At 34.4% G+C, this 20,587-nt stretch overlaps 1 protein-coding gene across 1 annotated transcript in view; it reads left to right on the top strand.

Annotated features, from left to right (window-relative positions):
- Nucleotides 1-20,587, top strand: part of ABI3BP (ABI family member 3 binding protein) — a 134,203-nt gene that overhangs the window by 86,076 nt on the left and 27,540 nt on the right. The window contains exons 42-47 of the mRNA XM_051990599.1: nt 423-485; nt 9,000-9,083; nt 11,401-11,499; nt 14,225-14,353; nt 14,905-14,973; nt 16,634-16,843. Coding sequence (XP_051846559.1) covers nt 423-485; nt 9,000-9,083; nt 11,401-11,499; nt 14,225-14,353; nt 14,905-14,973; nt 16,634-16,843 — 654 coding nt within the window. The remainder of the gene's footprint in view (nt 1-422; nt 486-8,999; nt 9,084-11,400; nt 11,500-14,224; nt 14,354-14,904; nt 14,974-16,633; nt 16,844-20,587) is intronic.

The following is a 20,587-nucleotide window of genomic DNA, read 5'->3' as shown; positions in this document are numbered from 1 at the left end:
GAAAGTGGAGGGGAGGAGAAAGTTAAGGAGGAAGAGGAAAAGGAGGAAAGGAGGAGAAGAAGGGAGAGGGGAGGAGGAGGAGAAAAAGAAGAGGAGAAGGAGCAAGAACAGGAAGAAGAAGAGGAGAATGAGACAAGGAGAAGGAGGAGGAGGAAGAGGAGGAAAAAGAGGAGGAGGAGGAGGATCTAGAGCAGAGAGAATGACATAACACCATTTGAATAGTTTAATAGGGTTTAAAAATGGGGGAAAGGGTTTAAATCAATGGTTTTAAAAACTGATTTAACATCTCCTCTTCTGACCTAAGCTATTCCTCTCTTCATAATAACCCTCCTTCAAAAACAATTTCCAATCTTTTTGTTTTCCTTGGCTGTTAAATTGTTCCAAGAAAATATTTTAACCTTAAATTCCCACTTTCTTTGCAGACAAAAATAGGACAATTACAGGAGCTGATAGGTTCAAACCCAATGGAATTTCTCAAGACACAGGTAATGATCAAAATGATGCTTTCTTTTAGTACTTTAGAACTAGAAGCGTCATTGTTAATTTTGAACAATTTTGCTGAATTCCCATATCAATTTTCTTGAAGTAATAAAACACACATACAAAGAGAGAGAGAAACACACACCCATACACACACTTTACACAAGGTAGATTCCCAGAATGTCCTGTTGTTTGTGTGACTAGAATTAAAAACTAAAACTAATCAGAAACAGAAATTCCAGAATTGGGATTTGAAATGTTTTGAAATTAAATCCAATATGTTTGAGATCACATTCATTCCCAAATGAGTAACTTACTAGACCAAATAAACAAGAGCATTTCCCCAAACATAGATAAATGATCTTAACATGAGAAATATAACAAATGTATTAAGGCATCATATTGGTCTTGACAAAGAGAACCAAAACAAACAAACAAACAAAAACAGAACCTTTCCCCCCAGTCAATAAAGATAAGAGTGACTTTGAAATTCTTTTTTAAAGTTTGCATGTGTCTAATCACTCAACAAGCATTTATTCAATGTTTTCTATGTGTCAGACACTTAAGTAAATTCTGGAAATACAAATGCAAGAACAAGTCAATCCCTACCATAAAAAGTTTTACTAATTCTAATGGAGGAAGACAAAAACAAAGAAAGGAATCTAAAAAGTATGTGAGCATATAAAGTTATCTGGCCCCACAGATATCTGGTAGGGGAAGTCTAAAATAGAGCCTAGAGAGGCATTAGACATGGCTATCCTGGGAACTCTCCATAAATGAAGGTTCTAAAAGAGCCATCTAATCAGAGGGAGAGGTGGCAGGAAGGTACTTCCAACCTATGAATTTCAAGATTAGAGTGAGGCTTCAGAATGAAAAATTGGTCATGATAGATGAAGTTCAAAGTGTAGCTTGGAGAAGAATATTAACTCTCTCTAAGGGGCCATTTAATACACATGTGTGTGCGTGTGTATATATATATATATATGTATATAGAAGTATGTATACACATATACATATATACACATACACACATAAAATGTATGTATGTATATACTACATATAGTATATACATGTACATTAATCTGAGCTACTGGTATATGATCTCTAATAAAAGTAGGATTTTGCCCAATTTAGTAAAATGTTATGACCCTTTTAGGTCCCATAAAGCAAAATGATCCCCATTAGATAACCCAGACAACCAGATTATACCAATGCCTCCATCAATAGGCCTGGAATTGTTCTATTAATGATGGAGTAGACTCCCAGATATCAGAATCATTAGACTAGCTACCAGTATGCATTCACAAGTTTTTCTAGTGAATGGAAGAATAAAGCATTTATTAAGTACTTACCATACATAAAACAATAAGCTAAGTGCTAGGGATACTAATAAAACTCTCAAGGAGATCAGGTTTTAATAGGGGAGATAATAGGGAAGTTTCCAGGTATAAGACAAATGAAAAATTCCAAAGTCCTTAAAATGCAATGGCAAGCAGGTGGTTCATACTCCATGGATGTCATTTCCACTGATAAAATCCTACCAGTTTTTTTTTTTTAAGTATTAAATATCTTAACCCACATAAAAGCTTCTCAGACAACTATAGTCTTCAAGGTATTACTGCTCTAAGAAATCTTTCCAAGCACTTCCCTTTGTTAGTTATTATAAACACCTGGATTCTGATACAAGACCTAACATGTCATATTACATGTGATCCTTAGAATGTGACTTCTCTCCTCTGGGACAATGTCCTCATCTGTAAAATGAGGGTAATCTCTATTGTCCTTTCCAGTGTTATATCCTTTTACCCTCTGTTAACATGATGTTTTTAAAATAAATAAATAAATGACTTTTCCCTCACTCTGGTCCCATTCAATACTGATTAACATTTCAGAGAAAAAAGGTTCAGAAAGGAATTGCTTAAGTTATTAAAGTATTTGGTTAACTTGGGGATATTATTGAAATGAAACATAGAGATAGTGTGTTTTTTTTTAGCAATCTGCTTTCACTCACTCAGGTCTTCAGAAAGCAACAGTTCCAGAATTTCCATCTCCTCCATACTCTCAATTACATTCCCAAAAGTTAGGCAGATGAGAACTCAAGATTGATAGCAAAGAAGTACTTCATTTCTACCTCTAACCTTATTAGAAAAAATCAAAAGACAAGTCCATAATGTCCAGAAAAATCATGTCTTATTACAGTTTGCCTATTAAAAAAAATCAAAGTCAATTTTATTATGTTCAATTCAGTTAAATTTTTATTGTATGACTGCAATGTGCAAGGCCTGGTGATGGGCTGTATAGTTGGTGTCCATAGATTAAGCTCATTATCTTTGAAGAGATGTTTAGCACCAAATTGGATATAGAGTGGGCATGTACTGGAGCCAGCTCTGACTAGTTCCTGAGACAGCCAATTGTTATATTTTCAGAGTGAGCATTTACACCTCAGAAATCAGCTAATGCTACAGATCAGGGCAGGTTTGTTATTTTGTTGATTGTCTAGACTTAGGAAAGCAGTAGAGAAAATATTAATACTGCAGATTAAACTTTAATGTGTGCCCAGCATGTCTCCCTTTTCCCTCCCTCAGAGGGAAACATTTACCAGCATACTTCTTGTACTTTTCTGCTCTACCAATTCTAAAAGAGTTATGATCTGTGTCTGTAGAAAAAGTACCCACTATCCAAACCTTGAATAGAGGAGATAATAGGGAAGCTTCCAGGTATAGGACAAATGAAAAATTCCATAGTCCTTAAAATGCAATGGCAATTACATTTTGGCAAAATGAAAGGGCAAGCAGGTGGTGAATTTTGTTTCTTTCCCTTTACCTCTTGTAAGATTCAATACAATTCAACAAACACTGATGAAATATCTCTCACTGAACAGAGCATTGTCCCAGTTTCTAAGGGAGACATTATGTTTGGATCAAACAAGACCTTTATCTTTATGGATTTTATGATCTAATAGACTGAAAGTATTTTACAAAATAGAAATTTAGGAAATTTTTGTCAGTGTTTTCATTTTTCAAGGATGCCCGAGATGTGCAGATCCTTGATTAGGTATTGCAAAGTTTTAGGGCCACATTGAAAAATGCCTTCAGCAAGACCACAAACTCTCTACCAGACAGTCCCTCAGACTTTCTGAACTCTTCCAAATGCCTTGTAAATACAACTATTTCTGAGTCAAAGAGCTATTGAATGTTCTTTTTTGAACCAACTTGGCACTCATACTTCTAACCAATATAGTCACCAGCTAAACTTCTAGTCCACATCCACATGGTATTCCAATAAAAGAACCAAGTTTCACTGCCTTTATGCCAAGTACATTTGGTTACCACAGAATACAGATGCCAAGGTGAGGAACGTGTCTTTACTCCCTAATCAATAGCATACTGAGCAGTGGTTAAATTTTATGATGTTTAAGCTGGTCTCATGATTGACTTTTGTGCTGGTTATTTATTTAACTTCTGGTGGCAGTGGAAGAGACCTATTCTTTTATGAACATTGTTCCCTTTTTGATTGCAGAAATTTTTTTAGAAAATTTATTTCTCAACTAAATGTGCCCATGGGACCATAAATCTAAGGTTGGTAGGTATCTTGTAAGCCACACCCCCAAATAATATATATTTTTTTCTAATTACATGTAAAAACAATTTTTAACATTCTTTTTTTAAATTTTGATTTCCAAATTCTTTCCTCCCCTCCTCCCTAATTCCCCTCCCTAAAACAGTAAGCAATTTGATATTATATATATACAATAAAATGCAAATGAAATATGAAAAACATTTATATATTAGTCATGTTGTGAAAGAAAACACAGACTAAAAGAAAGTTTAAAAAAAAATTTAAAAGTGTATGCTTAAGCCTGCATTCAAACTCCATCAGTTCTTTATCTGGAGGTATCTTGAGTCCTTAGAAATTGTCTTAGATCTTTGCTACAGATTTGCTACATTTGCTACAGATGCTACAGCCACAGAAAAGAGCTAAGTCATTCACAATGGATTGTCATGTAATATTGCTGTACAATGTTTTCCTGCCAACTCCCTCTTTTATATATGAAGAAACTGAGGCCCAGGAAAGTTATTAATAACTTATTATATTTCTGCCAAAACTCTCCTAACTCATCCTTGACTGTGGAGAATATCATGATCCTTCCAATCTAGCTATCATCCTCCACGCCACAGTCTCTCCTCCCCCATATTCAAGTTGTTGCCCAAGTCCCGTTGAGTCTACCTTGCAACATTTCTCATATATTTCCTCACCCTTCCCCTTACACCATCACTGCCCTTGCATATCATCACCTAATGTCTTCATCATGACATGATTGTACTATTGCAATACGCTGCTGATTTATCTCTCTGCTTTAGGTCTCTTTCTGTAATGCCAGAGAAACTGAGACAGGGTAGAGATCAGAGAGTTTTTAATATTTTACTTGGATTTCTGAGAGGGAGAGATCGTTCTGGGGGCATGTAGCCCCCCGGGCTGATGTCCAAAGCATCCAGCAGTAAAAGTGAATTCTCAATGAAATATATATATATACACACACACACACACACATACATATATATATATATATATATATATATATATATATATATCCTTGGCTCCAAGCTTGGGGCTCTAAGACAAAGAGGGGTGGAGTCCAAACTCTGGTGAGCAGGAATCTCCAGGCAGGGACCATCAATCCGGTTCTAATAGGATGGGGAAGGTAGGACCATAAATTCTAACAAACTAGGAGTTAAGGATGTGTCCAGCTTAGAGCCAGGCAGTCTGAAACTTAGAGTTATAAACAATGCCAATTAGGTATCTGAAATAGGACATCTGCAGTCTTATCTTCTAGAATGTCAGACCCACAGCCCAAATTATCTCAGTTCTGATGGGCAGAAAAGGAGTGTTGCAACCAGGGAAACTGAGGCAGAACAATTCAGGGAAACTGAGGCAGGACAATTAGGGAAACTGAGGCAGAGTAATTAGGGAAACTGAGACAGGAAAATAAAAGGGAACTGTGACACAACATTTCCACCCCAGTTCTTCCTCTATTCAACTATTAAAGTCACCATCCTAAGCTAACCTAAGTGATCATGCTACTTACTCATTTATTAAACTCCAGAAGTTTCCTATTGTCTGTAGGGACAAATATAAAATCTTCTGTTTGGCCTTCAAAACTTTTCATAATCTGGCTCCTTTCCATTTTTCCAGGTCTTCTTATGTCTTATTCCCTTCCATGTGACTCTGGCCTCCTTTACTATTCCTCAAACCAAGCATTCCATCTCCTGATCGTGCACTTTCCCTGGCTTTCCTGAACACCCAGATTCTCTCTTTCTCTCTCTCTCTCATCTCCACATCCTGATTTCCTTGGCTTCCTTTAAGTCTCCACTGAAGTCTCAACTTCTGCAAGAAGCCTTTCCTAGCCCCCCTTAATGCTAGTGTCTTCCTTCTGAAATAGCTCCTAATTTATCCTACCTGCATCTTATTTATGCCATAGGTGCATACATGTTGATTTCCCCACTATATTGTGAACTCCTTAAGATCAGGGACAGTTGTTTGCCTTTCTTTGTATCCCCAGTACTTAGCACAGTGCCTAATACATGTGCAGTTCACTCATTTTTCAGCATTTTTCTTTGTAAGCCCATTTGGGGATTCTTGGTAAAGATACTGAATTAATGTCATTTTTTTCTCCAGCTCATTTTACACATGAGGAAATTGGGGCAGAGTTAAGTGACTTTTCCAGGGTCTTACAACTAGTAAGTGTCTGAGACAAGATTTGAACTCAAGGAAGATAGGTCTTTTTCATTCCAAGCCCAGTGCTCTATCCACTGTACCACCTAACTACCCACCTGGCATATAATAAGCAATTAACAATTGCTTATTGACTTGACTATTTTAATAATGAATCCATTCCCTGCTGTTATTTTTTCCTTACTAAACAAAGGAAAACTGAATGTCTCCAAATTTGGTGGCAAGTAGAACTCCTATTTATAGGATTTAATTCACATGCCTTTCAATATTTGAGAACCCATGATTTAGGAAATGTGATGAATAGAGTACTAAAACTGAAGAACTAAATTTGAATCCTGCCTCGATCATTTGCTGACTGTGTGATTCTCAACAAATCTTTTTACTTCTCCATACCTCAGTTTCCTTATCTGTAAGATGAGGGATTTAGATTTGATGACCTCTAAGGTTCTTTCCAATTCTAAATCTATCATTCTATGGTCCCATCTTTACATGGATATAATTACTTTCTCCCCTGATACCAAATGGAATCTTTTCAAGTCTTAATGAAAGGTCCTTATGAGCTGCTATGGCTTAAAAAATCATTTGATGACTAGATCTCCAATGATGAGCCTCATTGATCTTACTGAGGCTTATCAAGGTTGACAGTTGCCAATCTAAAACCTGGCTAGTATTTGGAGCCTTCCCATCATGGTAGAAACTGGCAGACTTTGTATTTCACTGGCCTATCCTTCAGGAATCCAGGGTTATCTCAATCTGTGATGGACCAGAATAGAACTTCAATAATAAGTGCATGTTTGCCTTATGCTCTGATTTCATATTTCTCATAATTTGATTCTTACAATAACATGAGAATAGATATTATTTAAATTGCAAAGATAAGGAAATCAAGCTTAAAAATAGTGCTATTGACTCAAGGACACTAGTTTATAAGTAGTAACAAAACCAAGATTTGAATTCTTGTCTTCTAAACAATAATAATAATTTCTGTTTTTAATGTGTTTAAAGAATCTGAAAGCTAGTTTCATGGGTATTCTGCTCTCTTTGCTACAGGATACCACTGAACATATAAACCATTCATTTTTGTTATACTTTCATACCTATTAGCAAATCAATGTTAGTGGTCTCAATTTAGATTTGGAATTTTTTTTTTCATAAAGAACTACAACAGAGGTTTTTTTAAGGCATCCTTGAAAGATATTCTGCCCAAACTTTGAACACTTCTAGTTTCATATTAATAGTCATTCATGTCAGGACAGGAGATAATTTTGTAATGTGTCAAAATGTGAAGAAAAAGTTGGCTCACCCTTTTCATAGAGCACTCACCCCAAATCAAAGTTTGGATAATTAGAACAGAGATTGAGCAATTACCCCTCACAGATCTGTTGTGGTCATTTAGAAGACTTGGCACTGAATAATTTATAGATCAGATTCTTTCAAAATAATAATTTACTGTTCTGAGCTTTGCCAGGCTTTGTTTAAAACCCCTGCTGCTAAGAGCTCTGTTTCCTGGCTGAGTGTCCTGACGAGGCAAGGTCTCTTTGGGAATATTTTCAAGTTGAATTAGTCAGTGCCAACTAAATCATAGTGGAACTCTAAGGTTGTGTGGCAGCTTTTTTTTTTTAAACCACAAAATGCACCCAAACATATTTGCTGAACATAATATAATTCTGCAGATGAAATCTTGAGAATACATTTTAGTAAGGCAATACTAAATAAAAAAGCAGGCCAGTTTAAACATGTAAAGTTGAGGTGGAAAGGCAGGAAAATCATAATAGGTTATATGATTTTTATCATCATGGAGTTTTTGAGCAAAATAATCACAGATCATAGATTACAAACCATACAAAATCAACAGTCCAACATCATATAGCAACTAAAAAAAAGTTCATATAGTGCTTTAAGATTTACAAAATACTTCACTTAAATTATCTCATTTGATCTTCAGCACAATAACAATAGGCATCTAGGTGACACAATGGAGAGAGTGCTGAGCATCAGAAAGACTCATTTTCATGAGTTCAAATCTGGTGTCAGACATTAGCTCTATGACCCTGGGCAAGTTATTTAATTCTGTTTGTCTAAAATGACTGGAGAAGGAAATGGCAAATCACTCCATAATCTTGACAAATAAAACCCCAAATGAACCTTATGGAGAGTTGGACACAATGGAAAACCAACCAACCTAAACAACACGATGAAATCCATATTCTAGACATTAATATTCAATTAAAACTACAAAATCAATGAATAATAATATAATCATTAGCTTTCAACTGTTCAAAATGCTTTCTTCACAGAATGTTTTATAATTATAATAGTACACCTATTATTATTACCATTTTATATATGGAAAAATTGAAAATTATATAAATGAAATCATTTAGCTAAGATCACAAAGTTTGTGATTATCTGAATCAAGCATTGTTCTCACTTCAAGTCTGGTGTTCTTTCAACTACCTGATGTTTCATTTTCATAAAAAAAATCTATAAAAATCAAGCATTCCCATAAAACCTTGAATTCAGTAAAGATATCCAAATTAGAAAAAAAAATTTCCTAAGAGCAGCTTATTTCTACCCAGATTAAAAAAAAAGTTCATAAATTAAGTATTACTAATAGTAAGGAAAAACTGCAGTTCCATTGAGTAAGATCTACCAATGGATAGAAAGTAATGATTTTTTTTTTCTGAAATTTCAGTATAATGTACCTAAAAAGAGAAATACATTGGATATTAAGTTTCATTTCAGAATAAGTACATTAAATATACATTTTTATTTTTATTTAATAGATTACATCAAACCAAGCTCTGGAGATATTAACAAGCATATCAGTGCTCCCAAAAATGTTTCACTTGATGCTACCAAAAAACCAGGTAAGACCAGGTCATGATAAAAATGGAACAATGATGCTTCAATGCAGCACAATAACAAATTTCCATTTACCTCATATACCATAATGTGATATAATTGTGTGGCTCCAAGAAAATTATGCTTACTCTTAGAACTTTAATTTTTCTCCTCTGTAAATGGAGACTTAAAAGAATAGATTTTCTGATTATTAAAAAGTTATTGTCAAGATCCATAAGGAAAAGCACTACACAAATATGAGGATAAGAACTGCACTTGTGATTTCATTAGTAGAGAATTCCCAGAAGCTTCTTCTAGTGGGAACTACACTACCATTTAGAGACTTACAGAGTTGTCTTAGAACACCAAGAGATTAAATAATATTTGTCCATTCTCAGAAAGCAGCTGTCAGAGATAGAGTTCTACCTTCAGGTCTTCCTGGCTCCAAGGATGGCAACTTATTTGCTATACAACAGATGGCATAATTATGTATACTCCATAAAATCCAAAATTAGACACCTCTCCACTTCTCCACTGCAATCCACTCCATAACTTGAAGCTGCCAATATATTACTAATGGAATATATAAATTATGTAAAATTATTAGGAAAATATTTTCCTTTATGATTAAAAATAATCCATCTATCCACTAGGCTTATAATAGCTTCTTAGGATATGCTACCTGAATGATTATTTTATATTTAATTCATTTACTGTTATTTTCTTTTTTGTACTTAATTTAATGCTAAGAGGTCACAGTCCATAAGATGCTAGAGGAGATATATGAGATAGATTTTTAACTTGTCAGACACAATTTTTGTTATTATTAAAATTATTTTGCCTTTTTATTTTTATTTATCCCCAATTACATGGAAAAGCAAATTTTAACATTTGTTTTCAAAAGTTTTGAGTTGCAAATTCTCTCCATCCCCTCCTCTCTTCACCCTCAGTGAGAAAGTAAACAATTTGATGTTATACATATGCAGTCATTCAAAACATATATTAGTCATGTTGTAAAAGAAAATACACGTACACAAAAATGAAAATAAAGTAAAAAAAAAGTGTGCTTCAATCTGCATTCAGATTACATCAGTTCTTTCTCTAGAGATGAATAGTATTTTTCATCATGAATTTTTTGGAATTGCCTTGGATCATTGCATTGCTGAAAATGGCTAAGTCATTCACAATTATTTATCATACAATGTTGCTATTATACAATGGTTTCCTGGTTCTGCTTACTTCACTTTGCAGCAGTTTATGTAAGTTTTTCCAGATTTTTCTGAGAGCATCCTGCTGAACATTTTAATGGAACAGTAGTACTCTGTCACAATCAGATACCACAACTTGTTCAACCATTCCCCAATTGTTGGGCATCCCCTCAGTTGTAAAAATTCTTGCAGAATTTTGTTTAGGGGAAGTAGATAAAGATGTGGCCAGATTTCAGAACCTACAAAATTGAATGAGATAATTTTTTCATTATGCAAAGGTCTGTGTTTTATCAAAAAAGACTTCATTCAGTGATCTCTCTCCTAAAATGTATTTATAGATCATTAACCATATGTATTTATAGATCATTAACCATTTGACAATTAGGGGAGTAGAAGCTAAAAACTTAAAATGGAAATGTTTAGAGCCATTACCAATTAAAGACCAAAGAGATGCTTGCATATGTATAATCTATATTAGATTGCTTGCCATCTTGGGAAAAGGGAGAGGGAAGAAGAAAAATTTGGATCTCAAAAACTTATAAAAAATGAAAGTTCAAAGCTATCTTTATGTTAAATTGGAAAAAAAATAAAATACTATTTCCAAAAGAAATAAAAATAAAGAACAATGAGAAATCAAGATAAAGAAAGAATCTCTGAAAATATGTGGAAACATGAGAAAAATTATAAATTCTGACTTGCATTCAGCCTTTTAAGTGACAAAAAGTAATAAATTAGCATATATAATTTGATCTTCACAACAGCCCTGTGAGGCATATTCTATTATTATCACCATTTTATAGATGAGGAAACTAAGGTTCAGAGAGATGGAGTGACTTGCTTAGGGTTACACAGTAAGTATATATTTCAGGATTTGAACTCAGATCTTCATGACTCTTAGTCCAGCACTCTATGCACTATATCACTTGGTTGCTAATGACAAACATCTATAGAGAAAGAATATGATACTTTTATATTATGATGTCTGATTATCATTTTATGCTTCATGAAGCACATTAGCTCTTATAGTTCATAGGTATTTTATCATTCCCTTTTTTTCATACAAAGACCAATCTTCTTATAATTGTGTGGCTATGTTCTTATGAGTGACAGCAATGTATATAATGTGATCTTCTAGGTACAGTGGCCAAAACTCATCATCCCATCTTGCCACCTCCTAAGCCAACCCGAAGAAAACTTCAACCACCAAGCGTGACTGGCAAGCCAGGAAGTACAGGTATGTCAAGTACCCTTGATCATGCCCCATCCCTCCATTTTTATTTTAAATATTTGTCAATCACCTCAGAGCAAACTAGTCCTTAGTGTCTTAGATGGAAATGTAAGGAGCATCAGAAGTAAATTTCACTTAAAAAAAACCTCCTATACCCCGAATGCATTCTCTCTGTGCCCATGATGTCTTTGAGGCAGGTACTCTTGGCCATTTGCCATCTGGCCAAATTTGGTAAGCATTATAACAATGCCAATTAATCCCTACTACCATAACCCTAGTGATTTTCCCAGGCTCTTTGTGTGTTGAGGGTGGGGGGAAGCTTATTCAGGTTTTTCAGCTATTAAGAGATGAAGATTGTTTTAGATTGCTTATTCGCCTTCCAGAAAGTAACCTAAAAGGATAATTCTGAGATTTAGAGGCAGGATATATTCTCTCAGTCCCACTTCTGAGATTATTTCCCATTACTATGCCAAACTGTGGTAGCCATTAGAAATGACAGGGTGACTGATTGTAGACAGCTTGCATGTGCAACAAAATAATGGAGTATATTAAGAACTAATCTGTGGGGGTACCTAGGAGGAAATTATATTGTGCATTTACACCATAAGCCTCTGCCCCAGAGTCATAGCTAGGGACAAACAAGGCTTCCCCCCAACCCAGGCAGTGACCTTTGGGAATGTGCTTCCTTCTCTGAAAGGTATTTTTCTTGCCTGTAGTGAATGCTGCCCCTGTTCCTCAATTTCATTTCTCTATATGTATTTATGTTGCTGATTTGCATTTTTGTATGCAATATTATTCATATGCTATTGTTATATGTATACATGTTATAACTATTAGCCTTTCTATCCCTCTTTACTGTTTTAGACTTTTACCTGTCAGTTCTAATTTCCCTTTCCTTCCTCTCCATTCTTGTCCCTATCAATTCACTGTTGCATTGTCTGCCATTCTCAACTCTTCTTTCTCCTTTTTCTATCTTTGCTTATGCTTTGTCAAGACCCAAACCCAATTGTTCCCAACATTTTCTTTTCCTGCCTTTTACATTGTTGTGCAGTTGTTATTCAATCGTGGCTGATCCTTCATGATCCCATTTGGGGTTTTCTTGGCAAAGATTAATCAGTGACTTGTCTTTTCCTTCTCCAGTTCATTTTATAGTTGAAGAAACTGAGGCAAACAGGGTTAAATGACTTGTCACAAATCAGACACAGTGTCTGAAACTGCATTTGAACTTAGAAAGATGAGTCTTTCTGACTCCAAACCCAGCACTGTACCCACTGTGCCACCTAAGTGCTTACTGACATACTATTAAAGGATGCTAGAGCAAGATATATAACCATGGTGATTAATATCTCTCGGTGTGCTTTTACCCCAATTATCCCCATGTCTGAGGAATTATACTCCCTCTTCATTTTTGCCTCTCCTACATAAGACTTTCCTGATTGCCCCCAGCTTTGGTAGTAGCTAATCCCTCCAGAATAAAATTATCTAGTATTTATTACAGTTTTAAGCTATTTTTAAAAAAATACTAAAATTTTTCTAAGACTTTTGGAACTACACATGTAGATATGTGTTTGTATGTAGCATGAGTATGGTATGTGTTTTCATATGTGTTCACACATTGACACATATACATATGCATGTGAGAGCATAATATGTAATGTGTATAACATATATAATATATATTTACAATTAAATACATCATCTTTTCTGTAAATTCCTTGAGAGTAAGACTGTTTCACATTGTCTCTGTATCTTTAGCATCTAGCAACACAGTATCTGATGCTTGTTGACTGAATGATAGATTAAAATCCTCCTCTGTCCCATTACTATGCCCCACTCCTCTCCTGGATTTCGTTTTTCTCATCCTTTTCATAGAATGAAGGACCAAGTCTCTGGAACAGAGATTCTTAACCTGAAGTCAAAGAACTTTTTTTCCCTAAATACTTTGATCACTATATTTCAGTGTAAATGGTTTTCTTTGCAATCTTTCATGCATCTAAAAATCATTATTCTGAAGAGTTCACAGGCTTCATTGGCTGCCAAAGGGATCCAAAAAAAGTTGAATGACTCCTCTATCAGGTAGGTCAGGTCCATCCAAAGCAAAGAGCAGAGAAGAAATATCTTAAAACAAAGAATGTCCATTTCTGATTTTAATATCTTCTTACTTATTCTCTTTTTAATCACTTCTTGACTAAGGAGAAGGGGCTGTGTGAAAGAGAAACAAATAAAAGAAAGGAGTCATTTAAAAAATTTGACCTGAACAAATTATATTATTGTCCACATTATATTTGTCTTCTTCCTGTCTGTCTCAGAGATGGGACACTGACCCTTGATGCATAATGGGTGGGTATCTCTGGACAAGTCACTCATCCTCTGGTTAAGGCATTTATGTTAGATTCTGAGTTACAAAGAGGGTGACAACTTGCATCAGTGATGGAATTCCTCACTTAGGAGTTCCTCATGCCAATAAAATCCAAGGACCAGCCTCTATCCTCTGTCTTCTGGCTTTCTCAGAAGCCAGGTCTTTTACTTTTCTCCTACATAACATTGGATAATCAGATATCCATTTTAATCCAAAAGTAAAATTTCAACAGAGACTTTCAAATGAACAGAAAAGCTGTTGGATAAAACTCCAAATCCAACGGTCTCCTTCCCGAATAGGCTATAGCTTCTCTCATTAGAAAAATGGGAAATTATGTTGTACTAAAATAAAAGTAGATGTTTTACCAACTAGGAACCATCTTGTTACCACGAGTAACATCCCCTCCTCCAAAGGTGACAGTCAAACCTACTGGCCCCACTGTGCCAAAGAAGATTGAGACAGAGAAAAAGCAGCCAACCGCCTCTGTTTCAGGAGAATATGGTAAGTATGGAAGCTGGTTGCCCACTGAATGCTTAATGCAAAATAAAAAGAGGTGGTTGAATGGCAGGAAAGAAAGAAACCTATAAATTAATCAACCATGGATGTTAGTACCAGAGTTTCTCTTTTTCTTTTCATTAAAGATTCATTTGGTTGTTCTTTTAGGAAGGGGAAGGGAATAAGATATTCCACTGCAAATTCACATTGAGTTATAAAGAGTATCCAAAGATGATGAGGTAATGGATAAAAAGAATGAGAAAACAAAATCTCAAAGTACCAGGATCAAAATGGATTGGAATGGTAGAATATTATCTTGCCTAGCCCCAAAGGCAGTAGCAGAGAAATGACAAAAGCTCTTGACAATGTAATAAATATATATGGGCTGCAGTAGAGTTCTTCACAGATTGACTTCTTTGACTATAAATCCCATCATAATGGATTGGGAAGAGATTTGAGAAAGATTCAGAACTGAGACTTTTTTTTTCTTTATAACTTCTTGAAGCTTTATTTCTTCTATTTGCCAGAATTGTTTATACTAACCCTGTCTTTTGCAGGTAATTTGACTGACTTTAGCTCAAGCCCTACAAAAGAGACTGATTCCCTGGGAAATCAGCGGTATGTGGGTAGGTCTTCATGGTTGGAAATCCCATTATTTTTATTTATGTTGAACTTGACTTAACATTTTCACTTTCCTTTTTCTTTTGACAAACATGGTATGCAGTCCAGCGATTTTAGTTAAAATTATCAAAGGACTGCATGTAAGTAGTTTCTTCACACTTCCCCTATCATTTTCTGACTTTAATACTGAAATTCCTCCAAACATTCTGTTGTGCCGCACCAAATGACTTTTCTTGGTGGCAATCAATCTATATAAGGATCTACTAGAGTGTATATTCTTTTCAGAAAGGGAATCATATCTTCTACATCTCATCTCCAACATTGCGTGGCATAGTGCTTGACACATAGTAGGTTTATAACAAAGTGTGGAATGAATGAGTGAATAGGTGAATAAGTGAATAAAGAAGATGAAAAAACAAATTCCTGGATTAAAATAGATGCAGAGATATATAATCTTTGATTGTCTCTAAGCATGGGAACAGAAAAATTATTTTTTTTAAAAAAGGAACTATAATAAAATATGGGATACAGATAAAGAACTGCCTATATTGACTTATAGGGCAATAAGTCTTACAATAAATTACAATTTTCATCACATGGATCATAGCAGGGGTCCTCAAACTGTGGCCTGCTGGCCAGATGCAGCAGCTGAGGACGATTATCTCCCTCACCCAGGGCTATGAAGCTTCTTTATTTAAAGATCCACAAAACAAAGTTTTTGTTTTTACTATAGTCCCACCCTCCAACAGTCTGAGGGACAGTGAACTGGCCCCCTATTTTAAAAGTTTCTGAATTATCTATAGCAAGTTTTTTGATTCCATATGAGTTTTTTACTGCCAATCCCAAATTCCCTAACAATCTTAGCTCAAGAGATAGAAAGTAAATTTAATATTACCCTAAGGACAATATTATTATAAATGTATTGTGTCATATGACTATTACTGAAAATAATAAATTGATTTATTCAAGATAATTTGTCATGACTATTATCAAAAATAATTTTAAAATTCATTCATTCAAAACACTTAATTTCAAAATATCCACTGATTTGAATTGGCAGAGGAGGTAAAGGGAAGGAAACAAGTAGTTATTAATCATCTTCTATGTGCCAACCATTATGCTAATTGCTTTATAAATATTATTTCATTTGATCTTCACAATAATCCTGTGAACTAGGTATTAAATATTATACCCACTTTACAGTCGAGAAAACTGAAATAAACAGCAGTTAAGTGACTTGCCCAGGGTCAAACAGGTAGTTTATAAATGAGGTCAAATTTGAACTCAATTCTTTCTGATTCCAAGCCCACTGTGCCACCTATCTGTGGAGGATAGCGCAAAGAATTTGGAGTAAGTTCAAATCCAGTCCACGTTATTTGTTGCCTATATGATTATGGGCAAATCACTTAATATCTTGGGTTTCAGTTTTCTCATTTGTAAAACCAAGGTCTGATCACAAAATCTACAATCATTTGGGAAATATACCTTCCTACTTTCCTCCATGTGCATGGGCAATTGAAAATGCACTATGGTATATAATTACACTCTGGCCAGGTACCTTGCCGCCCAAAATTATGTTGAATGTGAACACTTGTTTTCAATCTGCCTTCTGAACTTTAGGTACTAAACATTAGTAACAGATGCTAAATGATTTCCTTCTCCTAGCTCCTCACGTACGATATATTCCAAAGCCCGAGAACGAGCCCTGTTCTATCACTGATTCTATGAAGCGGTTCCCAACAGAGGAGGTACCAGAGGAGAGCCCCACAAGCCCGCCCCAGAATCCTCCTACCAACCTCACTGTGGTCACAGTGGAAGGATGCTCATCATTCGTCATACTGGACTGGGAGAAGCCACAAAATGATACTGTCACTGGTCAGTTAATGACTTAAAGATTGTTTCAGTGGAAAGACTTTTAATTCTAACTGAGGAAGTATCTTGTGAGAATGTAGTGAGATCATATCGATACTTGTCTGATAGTCTTGTTATACATAGTTTTTCAGTGTGCGTGCCTTATTTATTATTTATTCTTGGTCTGCACTCATGTAGGGCACTGTTACATTCTAGACTCCTGGTGGAAAAATATGTTACTTTGATCAAGTGTAACCAGGGTGATTGTACAACTGTGTGGAGGGAGCAGCATGATCTAGTGGAGAAAGAACACCTGGATTTAAATGCTATTTAGATTCATTTTAATTTAATTTAATTTAAATCTAATAATATTTTATTTGTTTTATTTATATTTATATATTTGTTTATATATAATATATGCCATATATTTAATATTTATATATTATATTATTAATAAATAATAATTTAATAATAAAAATAAAATTATCACTGTGACCGTGGACAAATCACTTAATCCCTCTGGATCTAATCTTTTATTTGGGGGTTTGGTTTCAAGAGGAAGTATAGTGCTATAAGGTTGCATTTGACCTGAACTCAGAAAAACCTAGCTTCAAATCCATCTTCAGATACTTATTAGTTGTGTGATCCTCTGTCTCTGTTTCCTTACTTGTAAAATGACATCTAAAGTTTGTTTCCTATCTAATCTATGATGCTAAATAATTTCACCATTCCTGACCTCGGGGTCCTTATTTATAAAATGCAGGGATTAGATGGCGATTGCTGATGGCTACAATTTTCATAAATTATTCAACCAAATGTCACCACCTTGTCATGGTGTTATAACTCTCGGGGATGTTCAGTCTTTTTTTCAGTCATGTCCAACTCTCCATAACCCCACTTGGGGTTTTCTTGGCAAAAACAATGAGTTTGCCATTTCCTTCTCCAGCTCATTTTACAGATGAGGAAACTGAGCAAACAGGATTAAATGTGTCTGAAGTCACATTTGAAAACAGGAGACAAGTCTTCTCCACGCCAAGGTAGCACTCTGTGCGCTATGGCGCCACCTAGCGGTGATGGTAATTCAAAGGCTGGGCCAACAGAACATATACTCTGACACATTTATATAGCACCTATTAAGTGCCAGGGCACTGTACTAAGCATTATCTCATTTGATTTTTGAAGCTCTGGAAGATGTGTGATATTATCCCCATTTTATAGTTGAGAAAACTGAGGCAAATAAAGATTTAGACATTTGCCCAGGGTTATACAACTAGTAAATGTCTGAATCTAAATTTGAACTCAGGTCTTCCTGACTCCAAGCTCATCCTTCTATCCGTTGTACAACCCAGCTTCCTGCCTTCATGGAAGAGATGCCCTAAATATTCACCCCTAATAACTGTGTTAACAAAAATGAGTTCTGCTGGTTCACTCTATTTTATCTGCTGATTAGTTTTCCTATAACTAAGCACTCCATGACAATGTTTAAAAAATAAATGACAAATTCAATGAATTATATAACATAATATAACATAACAAATAATAATTATATGTGTGATAAATATTTATTATATAATATGACTTTATATTGACCATAAAAATAGGGACTGCTCTGGATGTCCCCAAAGCATAACAAAAATTTAAGTTTAATGTATTTTTTATTTTAAACTTTATATTTTTAAGGACTACAGAACCATGTCCTCCAATGAAATAGATCTGAAATTCATCTGTATTTTAAAGTCATAGAGAGTTACCTGAGCATTGACAGAGCAAATTTAACCTATTATATAGCTTACTTAGTATGTATTAAAGGCAAGATTCAAATATCATTATTTTCCATAAAACACTCATGTGACTTGAATGATGGTATTTATGTGACCATTAAAATTTCCATTATAAGTGGAAGAAAGATAAAATGAACCACTGAAATAATTTAAATTCTTTCCTTTTCCCCAAATTACTCCTGGTATCTGCTCACAGAGAACTGGATAGTCTAGGCATAAAAGAAACCAAAAAAAGCAGGAGAGAAAATTTGAAAAACTGATAATTTGCTATCACATAAATTGAGAGTTGCCAGTACAAAAAGACTATCATTTATATAATTAGTTAAGCTTGTCATCATGTCCACACAAGACTGGCTTCAAAATCAAGAAGACATTCATTTTGAGACACTGGGCAAATAAGATACCTATATGTATCCTATAGAGTCATACATATAACATACCCTTACTGTGACCCTTATGGCAAATAACAACCAATAGAAAGTCTATTTGTCTTTAGGTGCAAAGAAGGTAACAAGCTACATCAGTAGAATGAGTTTACTCTTTTGGAAATTTTCTATAACAAAGAAGTAATCACTCCATTTTCTATCCTATAATGTTAATAAATAACTTCATAACTATCCTATGAGTAAAGTAGTGCAAACATCATTGTCATAATTATTTAGATAAAGAAACTGAAGCACTGAAAGCTAAAATGACTAATGATGGATCTTAGCTTAGAGTCCTATGTGGAATTTGTGTTTGTTTCACCATATCACTCCGTGCTTTGTTTTTCTATAAGAGAAAGGATCTAAAGTTATTTGGGAATACTGCTTTAGGAATAGTCTAAAATATCATAATAATGTGTGTGTTTGTGTGCATATATGTATTAGAGAGCTTGCTCAGAATTCATGCTCAAACTGTATCAAACTAAAATGAAAATAGATCCCTAAAGGGCACATATTAACTTAGAAAAAGATAAATTAACATCTATATTGTATTGTATTTTATCTTGTTAAATATTTCCCAATTATATTTTTATCCAGTTTCTATTGCACTCAGGAATTTTGTGATCCTCAAGTTTGTGTATGCACATCTATGTACTTATAACTTATAAGAACATATAGTTCCATACTAATATATTATGTACAGCATAAAATAAAATAAAATTCAGATATATATAAAACATAAAATGTTAGAAAAATAAAACATTTAATAAACTATTTTAACATATTAAAAAATATAGAAAAATATAACTTTAAAAAGATTCCCTTGAGTAAAACTGGAAAATATATGTTGATCATAGGCATTTGTTTTTAATCTCTTAACCAAGTTGTTGTACCTTAACTTGACTTCTCCAGCACATATTTGTAACTCAATACTATTAGCAGAAATCCAAATTAAAATGCCATGACACCTAACATAGTCTTCCCATCTCACCTAATATACAATCTCTCTGTATAGAGATGATTGATTGCTTCTTTCTTTCTTTTATTTGGATTCTTTATTTTATTAATAAATTAATAATTTAAGAAAAAGCTCTAGCTAAAGTTCGACAAGAAAGAATAATTAGCTTTTTCAGTAATGGCACAATAATATTCTGAGAGTTAAAATTTTGAAGAATGATCTCTGCTTTGTTTAGAGCTGCAAGTACATAAAAATGCTTTCTGGCATGAAATTCAGAGTTACATGTAGAAATGTTGACATATTTTTACTAACCAAGATTACTAAGACAGAAGCTTAAAAAATAACTGTGAGAAAAGAGTGTAAGCAGAGCACAGTTTATCTTGTTAATTTATCTTTCACTAAGAATATTTGTCAGTTAAGTTTTTTCATAGCAAAATGTGTATATGCTTGGATGACCCACCACTAGATTGTAAACTCTTCAGACAAGTATCAATTTCCCTACTTCCTCCATGATACCTCCCACAGCATCTAATACTTTGCTTTGTGAACAGTGTGTATATAAGAGCTATTATTGGCTGATTAATAGTCAGAGAAGTAACTGCCA

Source organism: Antechinus flavipes, chromosome 3 (assembly GCF_016432865.1).
Source record: "Antechinus flavipes isolate AdamAnt ecotype Samford, QLD, Australia chromosome 3, AdamAnt_v2, whole genome shotgun sequence".
Lineage (NCBI taxonomy): Eukaryota > Metazoa > Chordata > Mammalia > Dasyuromorphia > Dasyuridae > Antechinus > Antechinus flavipes.
Note: the sequence above shows the minus strand (reverse complement) of the source record. Positions and strands in the feature narration are given on the sequence as shown.